A 16,259-nucleotide genomic window follows, 5' to 3' on the forward strand; every position below is an offset into this window, starting at 1 on the left:
ACTAAATCAAGTAAGCAGTGAAAAAAATTAAAAACCAAACTAGGAATTTGGTCAAGTGAAACAGGAAAAGAGAGAAACCAGGCATGAGCAAAAGTTAGAGATCAGCCCTGATGGAGAGGAAAGAAAACAGCTGCATGAAGCGGAGGCTTTTGAAGCAGGGAACAGTGTAAAATAGGCCTGGCCACAGGGGAAGGGTGGGACAACAGGGGTCGTGGGGTTTGTCCATAGTTTTGCAACCCAGTACAGAGCTACACGCAATTTTTAAAATATGCCCCAAATTAGGAGCGCCTGGGTGGCTCAGTAGATTAAGCAGCCAGCTTCGGCTCAGGTCATGGTCTCACGGCTTGTGAGTTCAAGCCCCGTGGTGGGCTCTGTGCGGACAGCTCCGAACCTGGAGCCTGCTTTGGATTCTGTGTCTTCCTCTCTCTCTCTCCCCGACTCGTGCTCTGTCTCTCTCTCAAAAATAAAAAAGCATTTAAAAAAAGTTAAATATGCCCCAAATTATAGGCAAAATATTATATATATATCCTTGTACTCTCTATAATCCTTATCAATTGTCAGGATCTGTTTCTCCACAACCTTCAGTACTATTATTGTTATTCCCACTTCACTGATGGAGAGACTGAGGCACAGAGGTTAAGTAACAAGCTCAAGGTTGCAGAGTTAATAAGGGATATGATTGGTATTTGGCCCAAAGCAGGCTTTAGACTCAGAATTCATACTCTTAACCACTACAATGTCATACTCCCCTAAATAAAAGGAAGATTCTTCCAAAAATGTCTTCTAAAAGTTCTCCTGTAACTTACCTTGACCATTACTAACACAGCCTGTTCTAAAGAAAATATCAGCAGAGTTGCAGGAAATCTATCATTACTTGCCTGTTCAGTGGGACCCAGAAAGAACCAGCATAGACACTGCTGTAAGCGCTAGGAGGCACAGTATCTGAAATATTCTGAGGCCTCATGTTATATGCATACAACAATAAAACCTATAATAGAATCAAAAAACAAATAGAACGTGAGATTAAGATTACACTTCGCCTCAAAATAATATCATTAATTTTTTTAAGTTTTTCTTTGAAAGAGAAAACAATTGTTTTTCAATTCACTTGTAAGAGGAATGATTCCAACAAGAATTGTACAGAGTTTATGAGGTGAGAAGAAATGCCATTTGAGAATATTATATTATTTTTGAAGAGTGTCATTTCTTACTCCAATTATTGAGTTTAAATCTCAATCTTCGGAGGCTCTCTACAAGTAGGAAATGTGTGCCTGGTGAATATCCAACCTGATTTCTCATTACTTCTCAATATGCACCTTTCTCATCCAGGGTCATAGCTGCTTCTGTGCCTCACGCTGCTCCCTTACTCCTCTGTTTATTCAACCTACGCACAACTCTCTGTTCCCCGTCTCTAATATGGAACTTCTCCTAATGACTCATGCTCTGTTAATTTCCCTGCTGTTTGAATTTTGATGATCCTTAAAGTCAACACCTTATAGCACTTATTTACAGTTCTGTTCACAGAACTTGAGATTCATAGAACCTTAGAATGGATCTGGTCTAAATCCCTCATTTTAGATATGAGAAAGCTGAAGCCCAGAACTGTCAGTCAAAACCAACTAATTAAGTGCATGCATTTATCTCTGTTTCTTTAATAATCAAGCTAAAATAAGAGTACAGGGATTTTTTTAGGAAGGAGTAAATCCACAAAGACAGACAATAAGAGAGGAGGCAAAGAAGACAAGAGATGTTAGCAACACACTGAAGAACAGAAGTTGCTCAGAAGAGTGTTGGGAAACTCAGAAAAGAGGAAAGGCTGTGTCCTAACTATCTTCAGAGGGGTTGCCAACAGCAACCACGATGGAGAATGCAGAAAGGCTTGGGAACTGGCAATATTCTTCCCTCCTATGCCTTCCCTGAGCCCATGCAACCAGGGGATTTCCCTACTTCCCTTTCCTCCTCTCTGGCCAAATTTACTTCCATTTTCCTCTGCTGAGGTTAAATCAGAGATCTGTTCTCAGGGACACTAGGTACAGGGTAAGATGCAGAACGGAAAACATGGGAATTTAGTGAAAGTCTGTGTTCTGAACAAGAGACAGCCCGTACCCCATTGCAGCCCCTGCTCAGGATATAGGAAACCAGACAGAAGTTGAAAAGGATCCTCTTTGAGGAAACTGACCAGACAAAGAGAAAGGGCCTACAGATCCTGACATTTCAGTATCCTGCAATGAAACTGCGGGCTCCTGCAGTTACCCTACAATGAGGCCCATAAATCAATAAGTCTGACCTGACACACCCTGTAGCACCTTCACAAATGAATGGATTGCTAAGGGTCACTAGACATGAAACGAAAGGTAGAGACCAAATCTGACATAAGAAAGGAACTTGAAGAATCAGATATAAGACAGAGAGCAGAAGAGAACTTCAATGAAACCATAATTGGTAACTTCAGAGAGAATAAAGACAATATTTCATCTGTGAATCAAGAACACAGCACTGTTAAAATGAACAAAGAACAAGAAAGAGCTCTTAAGAACTAAAAAAATATGATCACAACAACTAAATAATAAGAGGTCTGAAATATAAAATTGAATATATCTCCCCAGAAGTAAACCTAAATTTTAAAACATAGATAATAGGGGAGAAAGGATGAGAAAAATAGTCAATCTGACAAATTCAATATCTGAATAATAATTCCAGAAAGTACAGAGATAATCAAAGGGAGGAAATTATCAAAGAAAAACATTCTTCTTGCACTGAAGGATATACTTTCCAGGCTGAAAGGGGCATGATGGATGACAGACCCACACCAAGGTTCACCACGGAATTTAAGAACACAGAGGACAGAAAGAAGATCCCCACAGCTTTCACAGGAAAAAAAATCAAAAGAAAGAAGGAGATATCAGAATGGGACCAGGCTTAAGAGCAATGCAGGATTGCCAGAGACAATAGAGCAACGTCTCCCATGCTTTGAGAGAAAATAATCTTCAACCTAGAATTTTATGCCTAGAAAATAATGAAGTCAGCATTACAATGATGACTTTGTGTTAGGCATTCAAGGTCTTCTCATATCCTGTGTAAGTACAAGGTCAATCTCAGTCAATCTGCTGCAACTGGTTGACATCTCAGGGGACTGTAGTCATGGTATTGGCCCTTGGCCAAAGTCGAATCAAATGTACTACACAGTGACTAATGCAGTCCTGTCCTTGATTCTGAAGCACACCAGGGGGCAGCCTGTGCCATCTTGTCAGCATTTTTTTGTAGAAATGTACATATTGATGATTTGCATCTGGATTCTATTGTCCTCTTCATTTCTGTCACTGAGTGTTCCCACACATGATTTTGACTACATGAATAGAGAGATATGAAAGACACCTCCTCAGATAAGACATCAATCTTCTTGAGACCAAGATATCTTACCATATTTTGGTGGTTCGTGATCTGTAGATAAAGTGTGTCCTATGCAACTGAGTGAGGACCCTGGCAACTGCTCCCAGACATCTTGGGTCTCTCTAATGGGTATCTGAGCTTTCTTAATCCTTCCATGCCTTATCCTTTACCAAAATCATCCATGAATATACTTTGTGGAATATATTACATGGTGTGTTCTTTGAATAATCAGAACTGCCAACACAACCTTTGTTAGGAAGCTGGAATATGTGTCCATTCAACAGGAAAGAAAGTCAAGATAGAGAGAAACATGGGACTCAGAGAACCGATCTCAAAAAGAGATGAAGGAATTCTCAGGAGGATGGTGAATGGGCTCTGATGATGATATCTGAACCATGAGAGCAGTCAATCCAGTTTGGAGCATGTCTCTGAAGAATGAAGATAAACATGAGTTTATGTGTAGAGAAGTTGTATAGCTCTCTGAAAGTTTAGGAAGAATGGGAGATTCTAAACTACAGAGAACACTAAGTTAAACAAAAATAAGGCAATTTTTTTCTTCAGGATACAAGTCAGGAAGAAAGGAAACAGTACCTTATTTGGCTCAGCTGTGAGTGATATTTACACAGTCATAATGTAAACACTGGCTCTGGATTTAATAATTTTGATAGAACTCATTTAGGAGAAGGGCACCCGGGTGACTCAGTCGGTTAGATGCCCAACTCTAGATTCTAGCTCAGGTCATGATCTCATGGTTTGTGACAGCGCAGAGACTGCTTGGGATTTTCTCCCCCACCCTTGTCTTGTCAATAAATAAATAAACTTTAAAAAAGAATTCACTTAGGAGAATGTGTGGAAGAGAAGAGAAGGTTGACATTAGTTTTCATCTTCCATAGTTGTAGGTGAGGTTGATCAGTAAAGGAATTATCAGGTGAGCATGTAATTAAGACGTATTGGGGGCGGGTAGGAACCCAATAATACAGACACACCTGAGAATTTAAAGTAATTGCATCTGATGGTGGGATTCAAGGATCTGGACAGCTAGACAGAGAGAGAAATGCTCTTTTTATTCATTAAAAGTCTTTCACATTTGGTTTTTCAAACTATGGTAAATTTGATGAAACATTTCTGAAATGAAAATGAAATGAGTCCCAGAGAGATTAGTCTGTCTTATGGTGTTTGCTCTTGTTTTGTGTTTGTTAACCTTGACTCCTGGGGTAGCATACAAAGTCCCTGTGGACAGGAGTGACATCTTGTACTTTTTTTAGGAGTGCTTGCAGCACCTGCTACATGTTAATTAATATCTTCATATTTCTGAAATTTTCATTACATCTCTTAAGAGTTAATGAAGTTCCCCACAGTGTGTTCATAGAAAAATTTAAATAGATAACATACTTTATATTTAACCCCCAATAATGAAAATGACTTTCTCCCTCCTCAGGCTGACACTTATCAATGGCTTTGCAATGCAATTTTAAAGCCTTTTCTAACTGAGTGTGGCACAACTAATTTCAAAGTATAACAGTCTGAAAGCAAAACGGACTTGGGTAAAATAAGGCAGTAGTTACACAATAAAATTCTAAACTCACTTGCATCTATGTGCTGTGAGCCTGGGCTTTGGAGCCAGAGTGCCTGGGTTTGCTTCCCCGACTCACTGGCTGTGTGATCTTGGCCTCTACTTCCTCATTTGTAAAATGGAGATGTGGTCATCTCCATCCTCATGGACCCTGTGAAGATTCGGTGAGTCAACATGAAGTGTGTAGAGCATCACTGTTGTCACTGTGAGCCATATGACCACTCCTGGCTCCTCACCTTACCTTGCTTGGTACCTCATTCTCCATATTCTTTTAGACCCACTGCTAACCCCAAGCCAGCTTCGTATCTGACCTCCCTGGCTGTCCCCATAAAATCCACGTGCTTAGTTCTATTTCAAACTTGTCCTCACTCTTCAGGGATAAGCATCACTATAAAACCCTGCATACTCAGGATTGGATTCTGCAGGAGAAAATATGCCCACAATGAAATTTCCAATATTCCCTTACTCACTTTTACAAAGACTTGCTTTTCAATGGTAAAGAAGTGTTGTGGACTTGAAAAACACTGAGAAATACTATATCTAAAATTGTCTTGAATGGGGAACCCCTTAGAGCCCAGGAATGACTGAAAAAAGAGCCCCTCCTTTACTAGATGGAGTTGATTCATAACTTCCACATGCTGGTATCTTAATCACCTAACAAAACACCTGGCATATAATGTGCACTCAATCAAGGTTTTATTAATTTGTTAGAAAGCAGCTGTTATATGCATGTTACAAAGAAATCCATATGAAGAACTAGAAGACTCAGGTTCTCATTTATGTTTTTGTCACTAATAAGTTACAGCATTGGTCAAGTCACTGTACCCATATGGGACTTGGCTTCTTCATCTGTAAAATGAAAGCACCAAATAGATGTTCTTTTAGTTTCTTTTCAGTTCTGAAATTTGACTTGGGCGGTACCAAGGGAAGTCAGAGAAGCTTTCAGTGGAGCCTACTATATAAGTCGGCAATAGAATAGCTTGTTGGAGAATCATCATTAGAGCTGGGAGGTGCATTGGCAACACTGGCCTAACCCAGTGTTTCTCAAACTTAAGTATGCATACATTACTTGAGAGACATTAATAAAATGCAGTTGGTCTGAAGACCTGAGATGCTGCATTTCTAGTGAGCTTCCAGGGGATGCCAGCACTGCTGGTTCTTGATGATCAGATGCCAGTCCCTGCTTCATTTATGCAGCCTTTGTCTTTCCCAGCTCCCAGAAGCAGAGTGTACTTTTGGGTCTCATCTGCAGCACGAGGCTCTCATTAGTCACTTGAGCAACAAGACCGAGAATCCAGGGCACCTCCAGAGGGAAGCTCTGAGTTACAGCATTCCTGACATCCACACTGACAACTCTGAGGTTCTGTGTTTACTATGACTTGGTAGTTTTCCCAAGAATCCTAACTCTTCCTCTGGTATCCTCAAGGACTAAACTTGTCTTGAATGCACAGTCTGCTTGTTTGGGACCACAAAATATAGTCTGGCTCATATTAGGGCTTTAAAGATCTCCAGACAGGAGCAGCAGCTCCATTTGTCTTGTTCCCAGACTGGCTGGGCTTCTGCACTGACTAGATCTTATCTCCAAGAACTCTTCAGGTTCTATACAACTTTGTGTTTTCACTTGACACATGGAGTCTTGGTTTTCAGTGCTTTGCTTGACTTCTCTTCTTGCATTGATCATGCTCGTCTGCCTAAATCTTCTGTGGCCTCTGAGTACCATGCCTTGAACTGCCTAGCTAAACTCAACACAATAGCCTTTGTAGTAGTTTGATTTCCTCAAATTAGGTCTCAGAGGTGAAAGAAAGGTCCTGCTACTGATTCTTTACTGCCCCTCCTCCCTACTGGCGCTGAGTTGCATTCCTTCAGTCTAATCAAGTAATAATAATTCAAGTCTCATTCTGAACCTAGGCTGGCTTGGAATCCAGGACACCCTACTGGGAACTAGGGATTGTAAAAAATAGCAAGAAGATGAGGTATAATAAAACAAAAGTTCCTACAATATATTCTTTTAAAAAATGTTTACTTATTGAGAGAGAGAGAGAGAGAGAGAGAGAGAGAGAGAGAGAGAGAGTGAGCATGAGCAGGGTAGGGTCAGAGAAAGAATCCCAAGCAGGCTCCATGCTGTCAGTGAAGAGCCCAACACTGGGCTTGATCCCACAAACCATGAAATCATGAGCTGAGCCAAAATCAAGAATCAAATGCTCAACCAACTGTGCCACCCAGTGGTTACACCTTTTTAAGCTTAGCTGTATTATAAACCTCTCAGCCATTCTTCACAACTATTTTTAAAGCCTGTGTCTGGGAGGTTCATTAACATGATTGCCCCTGGGAGCTTCTTTAGTGTCTGTCTCTAGAAGATACTGAAATTGTCCAAAAGATGCTTAGTGTGTGTAATAATATTCCAGTGAAGAGCTTATAATGTGTTTCTACTATATTCTACTGAAGATAATTTTGTTAAACAGGATAATACAATTTCTACCCCTGTACTTAAGAAGTTAACTTTTCCAGGGCATCTGGGTGGCTCAGCTGAGTGCTTGACTCTTGGTTTCGGCTCAGGTCACGATCTCACAGTTCATGGCATGGAGCCCCATGTTGGGCTCTGTGCTCACAGCACAGAGTATGCTTGGGATTCTCTCTCTTTCCCTCTCTGGCCCCTCCCCTGCTTGCATGCACATGTGCTCCTTCTCTCTTATTCTCTCTCTCTCAAAATAAATAAGCTTTTTTTTAAGTTAAACTTTTCTGAGTTATAAACTTAACCCTAAAGAGTATTGTGGCATATATTGTGGACATATTTAGCCCTTCGAATTATCTAAAAATTTTGTGTCAGACTCCCTAGTCCTAGGATTTTTACTTTGTTGCCACCAGCATCCTTAGCTTCTACTGGCATTTCTGCTTCAGATACTAGATTAACTGAAGAGGACTGAGTAGGTGAATCAAATGACATTAACTTGCATTTTTTTTTGAGAGACAGAGAGAGACAGTGTAAGCAGGGGATGGTCAGAGAGAGAGAGAGGGAGATACAGAATCCGAAGCAGGCTCCAGGCTCTGAGCTAGCTGTCAGCACAGAGCCCGATGTGGGGCTTGAACCCATGAACCGTGAGATCATGACCGGAGCCAAAGCTGGACACTTAACCAACTGAGCCACCCAGATGGCCTGTAACTTGCATTTTTAACCTTAGTCTAAGTCCCTGGAAACTCCCTAGGTCAGATATTAATTTTCATCACCGTCCTGTCCAGAGGCTAGAAGCTTGCAAACCAGGACCACTGTCTGAGGACTCAACAAAGTACCATGCTTGGGAGTGCAGCCTTGGAATCGGATTGCTCCAATCCCGATTCCTTGCTGACTAGCATTCCTCCATCGTGCTTCAGTTTCCTCTTCTATAAAATGAGGCTAGTACAAGTAGTCACCTCATAGAGTTGTTGTGAATATAAGCAAAACATCTATAATATACTAAAGGCTACATTCACTATTGTTATTATCTTGTAATTTCATAAGCTTCAAGCCAGTTTATTCAACACAGAACTCTACGCTGAATACCTAAGGTAATGAGTAGATAAATGTTCAAATACACCAATATTTATTTTAAAATTTATTAATTTATTTTAAGAGAGAGAAAGCATGAGCAGGGGAGAGGCAGAGAATGAGGGAGAGAAAGAATCCCAAGCAGGCTCCACTTTCAATGCTGAGCCCAACATGGGGCTCAATCTCAGGAACTGTGAGATCATTACCTGAGCCGAAATCAAGAGTCACATACCAACCGACTGAGCCACCTAGGTGCCCCCAAATACACCAATAGTTAAGTCATCCAACACATTTCAGCGTAATCTCTGAAAAAGATAAAATCTTAGGTCTGAGGAGATCTAGTCCATTCAAGTCAGTGTTTCCCAACTTTTTAATTGAAATTTATGTTAGCAACTACAGCTTATGAAATTACAAGATAATAACAATAGTGAATGTTGAGTTTAGTATATTATAGATGTTTTGCTTATATTAACTTCACAAATATTACATATTTATTATCAAAGAGGGAACAAATGTCCCCAAACTAAGAAATGGGAAAACTGTGTGTTCTTGTGTCTTTGCTTATGGCATAAGAAAATCACTCAGGCAACCTGTGTAAATCATCATTTGTTAGCCGGTGATCTCCTTGTAATCTCTGTCTGACGCTAGCATGTTTCCATGTTAATTGTCAGACACAATCACTGATGGATGAAACCCTGTTACTCTAATCATCAGCCACACATGCACTCGTAACATTAGCTTCACAGATCATGCTATCTCAGATTGATATGAATGTGATATTTCTATGACCTTGCAAAATGAACTTTTTACTTTCTTCCTCATTTTTTAGAACTAGCTTCTTAGGTAAACATTCCGTTTGCCAACTAGGTAATCTTTTTGTATCCATATCCTCTCTGAATGGATACACTCTTATCACTCGGTTGTTTCTCTTGCCATCAAGTAAATGAATGCAGACATATGCTGAAGATCAGTAGATCTGAGAAATTTTTTTAACAACATCATGAAATACAAATTTCAGAAAACATTTTCACTTGCGGTATATAATACATTCTGATATTTTTAAATTTCTTTTGAAAAATACTACTCAAGACCCATACAATTACTGATTCCATGGTCCATTAGTATTCTTGGAACCACAGTTTAAAAACTGCTGTACTAAATCCCCCAAAAGAGACTACACAGATTTATTATTTTTAAATGTCCACAGAATATCTGGCAAGGACTTGACTTGGAAAGCCTGGGAAGGAGAGCACTTTCAAAACAAGAGAAGAAACTTTAAAGGTTCCTAGGGAGTGATAAGTTAAAGTTCTCTTTTTGTAGGAGTAGAAAGAGAGATAAAATTGACCAAGAGTTAGCAGCAGGTTGTCAGCCTAAGCACACAGAATGAAGAGGCCGATGGGAGAAGTGTGCCTGAGAGCAAAGAGAGGTAGACCCAGGAGGTTTCAGGATCTGACAGGGTCACATGGGTCAAGGAGCAGAAGAAGCTACCAGAGGCACAGCTAGAGGGGACGGCACTCAAGAGCCGGAAAGTGCAAGGGTAGACCAACACAGGAGGCAAAAAGTAAATGAAAATGCTGAACAGGGCAAAACTATATGGCAACTGTTTTATGGGGGAAAGCCCGAGGCTCTTCTCAGAGACAGCAGTCAAAGGAATTCTGTATTGGAAGATCCCTCAGCAAACGGCTGTAGTGACCAAATGTTCCATTTTTAAAAGCCTGACTCCTCATCAAGATCTTCCTAGAATGTGAATCACTGTTCTATCTCCAACTGTTCAGGGATTTATATTAAATTGCTTCTAAATACTTGCCCCATGTCCTCTTGCTCCCCAATTAGCCCTAGTGCACATGTCTCTCCATGCATAAGGACACTGATATGAATAAAGATATGGTGAGAGTTAGGTGCAGATAAAAATAATACAATTAAAACAAGAAGTGATATGTGTGACATAAATTTGTAAAGGAGATTTAGAGGCAGTGTAAGTTTTTCTCTCCTATTTGCTATGCATTTAAATTCTGCTGGTAAGGCACAGTTTACTCTCTTTTCTGCACGATGTGGTTATAGTATCTATCTATAAGAAGATATTGTTGCTAATCTTTAAAAGGAGTTTTAAAATAATGTTTAACCAGTGTATTGCATGTATATTTGAAGTTATTAAACTTAAAACATAACAATTTTAAATAATTTCAGGGGCACCTGGGTGACTCAGTTGGTTAAGCATCTGACTTCGGCTCAGGTCATGATCTCATGGTTCATGGGTTCGAGCCCAAGTCAGGCTCTGTGCTGACAGCTTGGAGCCTGGAGCTTGCTTTGAATTCTGTGTTTCCTTCTCTCTCTGACCTTTCCCCACTCACATTCCATCTCTCTCTCAAAAATAAAGACTAAAAAAATTAAAAATAAAATAATTTCAGATAATAATAAATGAAAATGCTACTTATTCAAGTTAGACATTTATATAATTATCTCAAAGTAAAGATGAGTATGACTATGATACAGACAAGTTAACTAATCTACTGAAGATAACAAAATTATTAAGTGACAGAGCTGGGATTCCAACCCAGGTAGTTTGGCTCTAGAGTCTATGTTTTTAACTGAATGATAATAATGATACTATAATAAAAACTTGTGAGGGGCACCTGGGTGGCTCAGTCGGTTGAGCGTCTGACTTTGGCCTAGGTCATGATCTCACCGTTCCTGAGTCCAAGTCCCGCATCAGGCTCTATGTTGACATCTTAGAGCCTGAAGCCCGTTTGAGATTGTGTCTCCCCCTCTTTTTCTGTCCCTCCCCCGCTTGCTCTCTGTCTCTATCTCTCAAAAATAAACATTAAGAAAAAAAACTTGTGGGATAAAACCAAAGCAATGTTTAGAGAAACTCATAGTCTTAAAATACATACGTTAGGAAAGGAAGGACTAAATATGAATCCAGACATTTATCTCAATAAGTCAAAGGTTAGGAACAGAATAAGCCCCCTTCCCCCCTTCCACACACACACCAAAAACAAGTAGAAGAAAGATATGATTACTGAAATAAAATTAACTAATGAGGGCCCTCTGGTGACAGTGATCAAGTAAAATACAAACCACAACTGTAAGAAATAAAAAGACACACTTCAATACAAATACATCAGAGAGCTTAGAAGTATGAGAGAAGTTTTAAATAAGATGAAAAAGTTTTTAGAGAAAGCAACTTAAACCTGACTCAAGAAGAAATAACCCCAATGTTCTATAAACAGGGATGATAGTCAAAATATTTAAAACTTGATTTGACACAGGCACAAACCATTAGAACAGATATTGACCCAATCAGAACTGATACCAACTCTGGTCTTTAGTACATTAGTTCAAGTGCCTCTAACTGTTGGGAATTGGGGCGCCTTGGTGGGTCAGTTGGTTGAACTTCCACATCTTGATTTCAGCTCGGGTCATAATCCCAGTGTGTTGGGATTGAGCCCCCTGTCAGGCTCTGTGCTGAGTGCGCAGCCTACTTGGATTCTCCCTCTCTCCCACTCTGCCCCTCTCCCCTGCTTGCTCTCTCTTGAATAAAGAAAATTTTAAAAAACTTTTTAAAAGTCAATTAATATATTAAAACAGAAAAATCATAAAATCATTTTTATAGATGTAGTACAAGATTTATGATAAAAATTCTTAGCAAAGTGAGAAGAAAACTTCCTTAATGTGATAAGGAATGACTACAAAAAAAGTTAAATATTATGTATTATGGTGACACACTGGAAAGTTTCCTTGAAAATCAGGAAAAAGGAAAATGATCAACTTGAATCAGACTTTCCTAATTTCTTAGTTACTTTCAGATTCACTCTACTAGACAATACAGATTCTATACTGCTATATATTTTCATCTATATGGCAAGATAATGTGCTCTATTTTCACATTGTAATGGTCAAGTTAAATTCTATATCTAAATATGATTTAACTTTGTGATTATATTACATACCATAGGTTCTGTTTCCTTTGGGGGTCTTTCTAGAGGAGGAATGTACCATTGAAAGCAAAGCTCTTTGTTTAAATCTTGTATGTTCATATCTGATGACATATCTTCTGAAGATGGGCTGTCAGAGAGCTTTAATGATGAATTGGAGTATGGAACACTGTCATGACATAACTGGGGAACAATCAAAAACAGTTTAATTGCTGGTAATAAATTCATTCAATAGTTAAAACATTTATTCAAAAACCATTCAGTATTGGCTACACTATAAAACTCTGGGAATTGTCTTAGTTTGTTTTATGGGTTTAGTTTTGAAAACTGTCCCTAAGGAGTACCTGGCTGGCTCATTGGTAGAAGAGGTGACTCTTGATCTCCGGGTTTTAAGTTCAAACCTCATAGTAAATGTAGAGATAACTTAAAAATAAAAATCTTAAACAAACAAATACTGTCCTTGATTACCACAGAGAAGATTCTCCTACAGAAAAATATGCTTCTAAACCTATGGGACTCAACAAATGTCGTCCATTTTTGGAGAGTCTCCTCAAGGAAAGATCTAGAGAGGAAAATGTCAATGCTATCATTTCAGTCTCAAGTTCACCTTAGATTCTAAGAACATCTACTTGTTTTTCCTCATTTATTCAGTGGTGAATAAACTGAAAGTGTGATTATAACTTAATATCTACTTTCCAATAGCATTTTCTTTTACATTGCCTTTCTTTTACATATGCAAAATAAGACAGGTTTTACTGTAAAATAAAATCAATTTCTCTCATTCTCTCTTTACATGAATGTGGCTGATTTGTAAATTCAGTCTTGGAGAATCTGGGCCTAGTTTCTTTGATGGAACTTACTTCCTGAATCAGGAGTTTTCAAGGAAGATGAATGCAATTGGCAAGTTCATAAATTATTTTATTTTTTTGAAGTAGCAGAGAAAGCAAAGCATGGTTGCTACTAAAAAAATAGCAGCCTAGCCAGAGAGATAATATTAGTGATAATAACACCTCAAATCTAAAAAAGTCCCTCTTTAATGGAGTACAAACTCTTTTCAAAATTAAGTTGTTTTTCCCAAGATGATAGCATGGTAGCTGGGAAGCAATTCTTCTACTTAACATTTGAATCTAAGGTATCTTAAGGCTTGTTGACCAAGGGGAACATGTAAGAAATGCCCAGTGTTTCCATAAGGCTTTGTACCTCCCATTATTTATGAGCTTATTCAAGATATAAGACTGTCAATGAAAGTCTTCAAAATAAAATAAAAAGAGAAATAAAGACACTGACCTTTCAAGTTGTCTAGATAAAAGAAAAAATATGTCATGGCTGAAAGGTAATATTAAAGATGCAAACTTTTCAGAAATGTCTAGAGACTATCATAAAAGACTATAAGCCAGAATCCTTGCCTATTAGCACTATGATACTAAAACCATGACCAAAATGAACAATAAGCAGGACTATTAGGTTTGAATAATCATTTACAAGTGCTAAACTAACATTAATTCTATGTCACCAAAAATTTAGGTAAATAATTGATTCAAAAAATAATAACTCATATTTTTTCATATCTGAGTATTTTTCAGAGGTACAACTATGTAATAGACAACTATTTTAGCAATGAATTCACATTTAATAACTAAACAGAGAAAAATGATAAGCAATATTTACTATTCAATATATACAGCATTTACCAACATGATGGTCTAGTAATGGTAAATTATAACAAGTCAATATCAAAATAGGCATTTAATTTTCCATTATCCTTAAAAAAATAAAATCTAGTTGCTAATGGAATTAATTATATATATTAATTGATGGACTATGCATTGAATATTTTTATATGTTTGATATATTCTTTAAAAGGAATGAAAGCCCTACCAGAAGAATTCTTGTTTGCCACAGTTCCATAAACAACAAATCACTTTATTAGCCAAATATTTGACCTTATAACCAGTCTAAACATGAATGACATAGCATTGTGCATAATTTTAATCATATCCTTTTTTCTTGGAATTTTTAATGTAATTTGTTTGGCATCTTTGTTTTGCCATCACGATGCATCAACAGACCTAACAACATGCAAACACATACAACTGATGAGCGAGTCACCTAGCAATGATCACTCTGGAAAGACACCTACATTTTTGTGGGGGGAAAGCGGGATTAAGTATCAAATTAGGGAAGGAGTTTGATTGAAATAGCCTCCTGAGTGATTAAAAGCTCAAAAATGTTATTATAAAAAGCAGCCAAGCTTGCAGTTTATTTTTTTTAATCCAAAGGCTCTGTGCTCGTTAGCCGTCTACCCCAGTGAAACGAACACATGATTAGGTGGCTTGCACCTGCCAGGCGAGAGCCCGTGATCTCCAGAGCTGACTGTTCCGGGAGAATGTTATACTAATTATATTTTTTAAAAAAAGAGCAAACAGGGTCCAACAATCTTGGATACCACAGCTGCTATTAGAAATGCCACGTGTATTTACAATGTATTCAAGGCTGTCCCCTTGGAGCATCATGCTTAGGAAACGGGTACTCGGAGGCTCTCCTTGATAGTAAAGCACTCAACCAGAGCTCCTTCCTTTCAGAAGAGTATTTAAGAAGCCACGTGATTATTTTCCAGACTTTTACAAAAGAGTCACACGAACACATTCACTAAAACTGTAGTTCTCAACCTTCTCATTCTCTGCCTCCTATGTCAAAACACCAGAGGCATCTGGGATACATGGCAGTAAACCCCAAAGGTAGTCACCATCTATGGAGGGGTGAATCAGGATCTGGTGTTAGATGGAAATGATTTCATCCCACTCCTGCTGCTTCCTTCCCAGCAGAGGGCCGGACACTAGCAGTATGTTCTGGGTCTTTCTGCCTCTTGTCACGCTCCTCAGCTGGAGAGCTACTTGATTGGTGAATTTGGGAAAAAAGAAATTTTGGATATGCATAGTTACGCTCTTTCTTCTTGGGAGAGAGTGGTTTGTAGAGAGTGAACTGCTTCTTCATGCAACAGATTTTAAAGAGGTCTGTTTCCACACAGATTTTAAGGGGGCCTGTAATGACCAAACCAACCAAACAAACATACGAATATAGCTGAATTGATAAAAAAAAAAAAATCTGGCTACTTTGCTGTTCACTATTAGGAAGGCCACTTACCAGTAAAATATAACCCATATCCAACAATATTAACTTTATGATTCATAAGGGTGGGTATTTTTAAATCTCAAACTCTTACTCTTTTATTTTCCAAGTGATTTATAATCTGGGAGGAAATGGGGGTGTTGAGTATTAGGCATGCCAGCATCTCACGGGGGTGCCTGGGTGACTTGGTTGGTTAAGTGTCCACCTCTTGGTTTTGGCTCAGGTCATGATTTCATGGTTTGTGGGTTCGAGCCCCACACTGGGTTCCACTCTGACAGAGCAGAACCTACTTAAGATTCTCTCTCCCTCTCTCCCTGCCCCTACCCTGTTCTCTCTCTCTCAAAATAAATAAATAAACTTACAAAACTCATTATTGTCTACCCAACAATCTAGCAGGATAGGATAAGCAAAGGTTCTCTATTTGGAAGAAATCACATTTTCAGGTCACTTCTCTGGGACAGAAATATGGACATGTCTGGTATGGGCAAGTGTATAATCATAAAAATGGAAGCACTATATGGTGAAGTCCAAAGTCAAGATAATTCAAAATAAATGATTGATACTTTTTTGTTTGGAAAGAATTCTATGCAAATGACCTAATTTATTCATTTCACAAATACATATTGGAAATTTACCATATACTATGTCCACTTAAACTTTCTCAAGTATGCTTCCTTCAGAAATATAACAATGATTCTAAGAAGTTTTA

At 38.5% G+C, this 16,259-nt stretch overlaps 1 protein-coding gene across 2 annotated transcripts in view; it reads right to left on the minus strand.

Annotated features, from left to right (window-relative positions):
- Window positions 1-16,259, minus strand: part of CFAP54 (cilia and flagella associated protein 54) — a 279,565-nt gene that overhangs the window by 31,640 nt on the left and 231,666 nt on the right. For both annotated transcript variants that reach the window (XM_029955764.1, XM_029955763.1), the window contains 5 exons: window positions 14,868-14,914; window positions 13,103-13,112; window positions 12,930-12,937; window positions 12,437-12,525; window positions 879-988 (listed from right to left, as the gene is read on the minus strand). In XM_029955764.1, the coding sequence (XP_029811624.1) occupies window positions 879-988; window positions 12,437-12,525; window positions 12,930-12,937; window positions 13,103-13,112; window positions 14,868-14,914 (264 nt within the window). The remainder of the gene's footprint in view (window positions 1-878; window positions 989-12,436; window positions 12,526-12,929; window positions 12,938-13,102; window positions 13,113-14,867; window positions 14,915-16,259) is intronic.

This window comes from Suricata suricatta, chromosome 10, assembly GCF_006229205.1.
Source record: "Suricata suricatta isolate VVHF042 chromosome 10, meerkat_22Aug2017_6uvM2_HiC, whole genome shotgun sequence".
NCBI classification, from domain to species: domain Eukaryota; kingdom Metazoa; phylum Chordata; class Mammalia; order Carnivora; family Herpestidae; genus Suricata; species Suricata suricatta.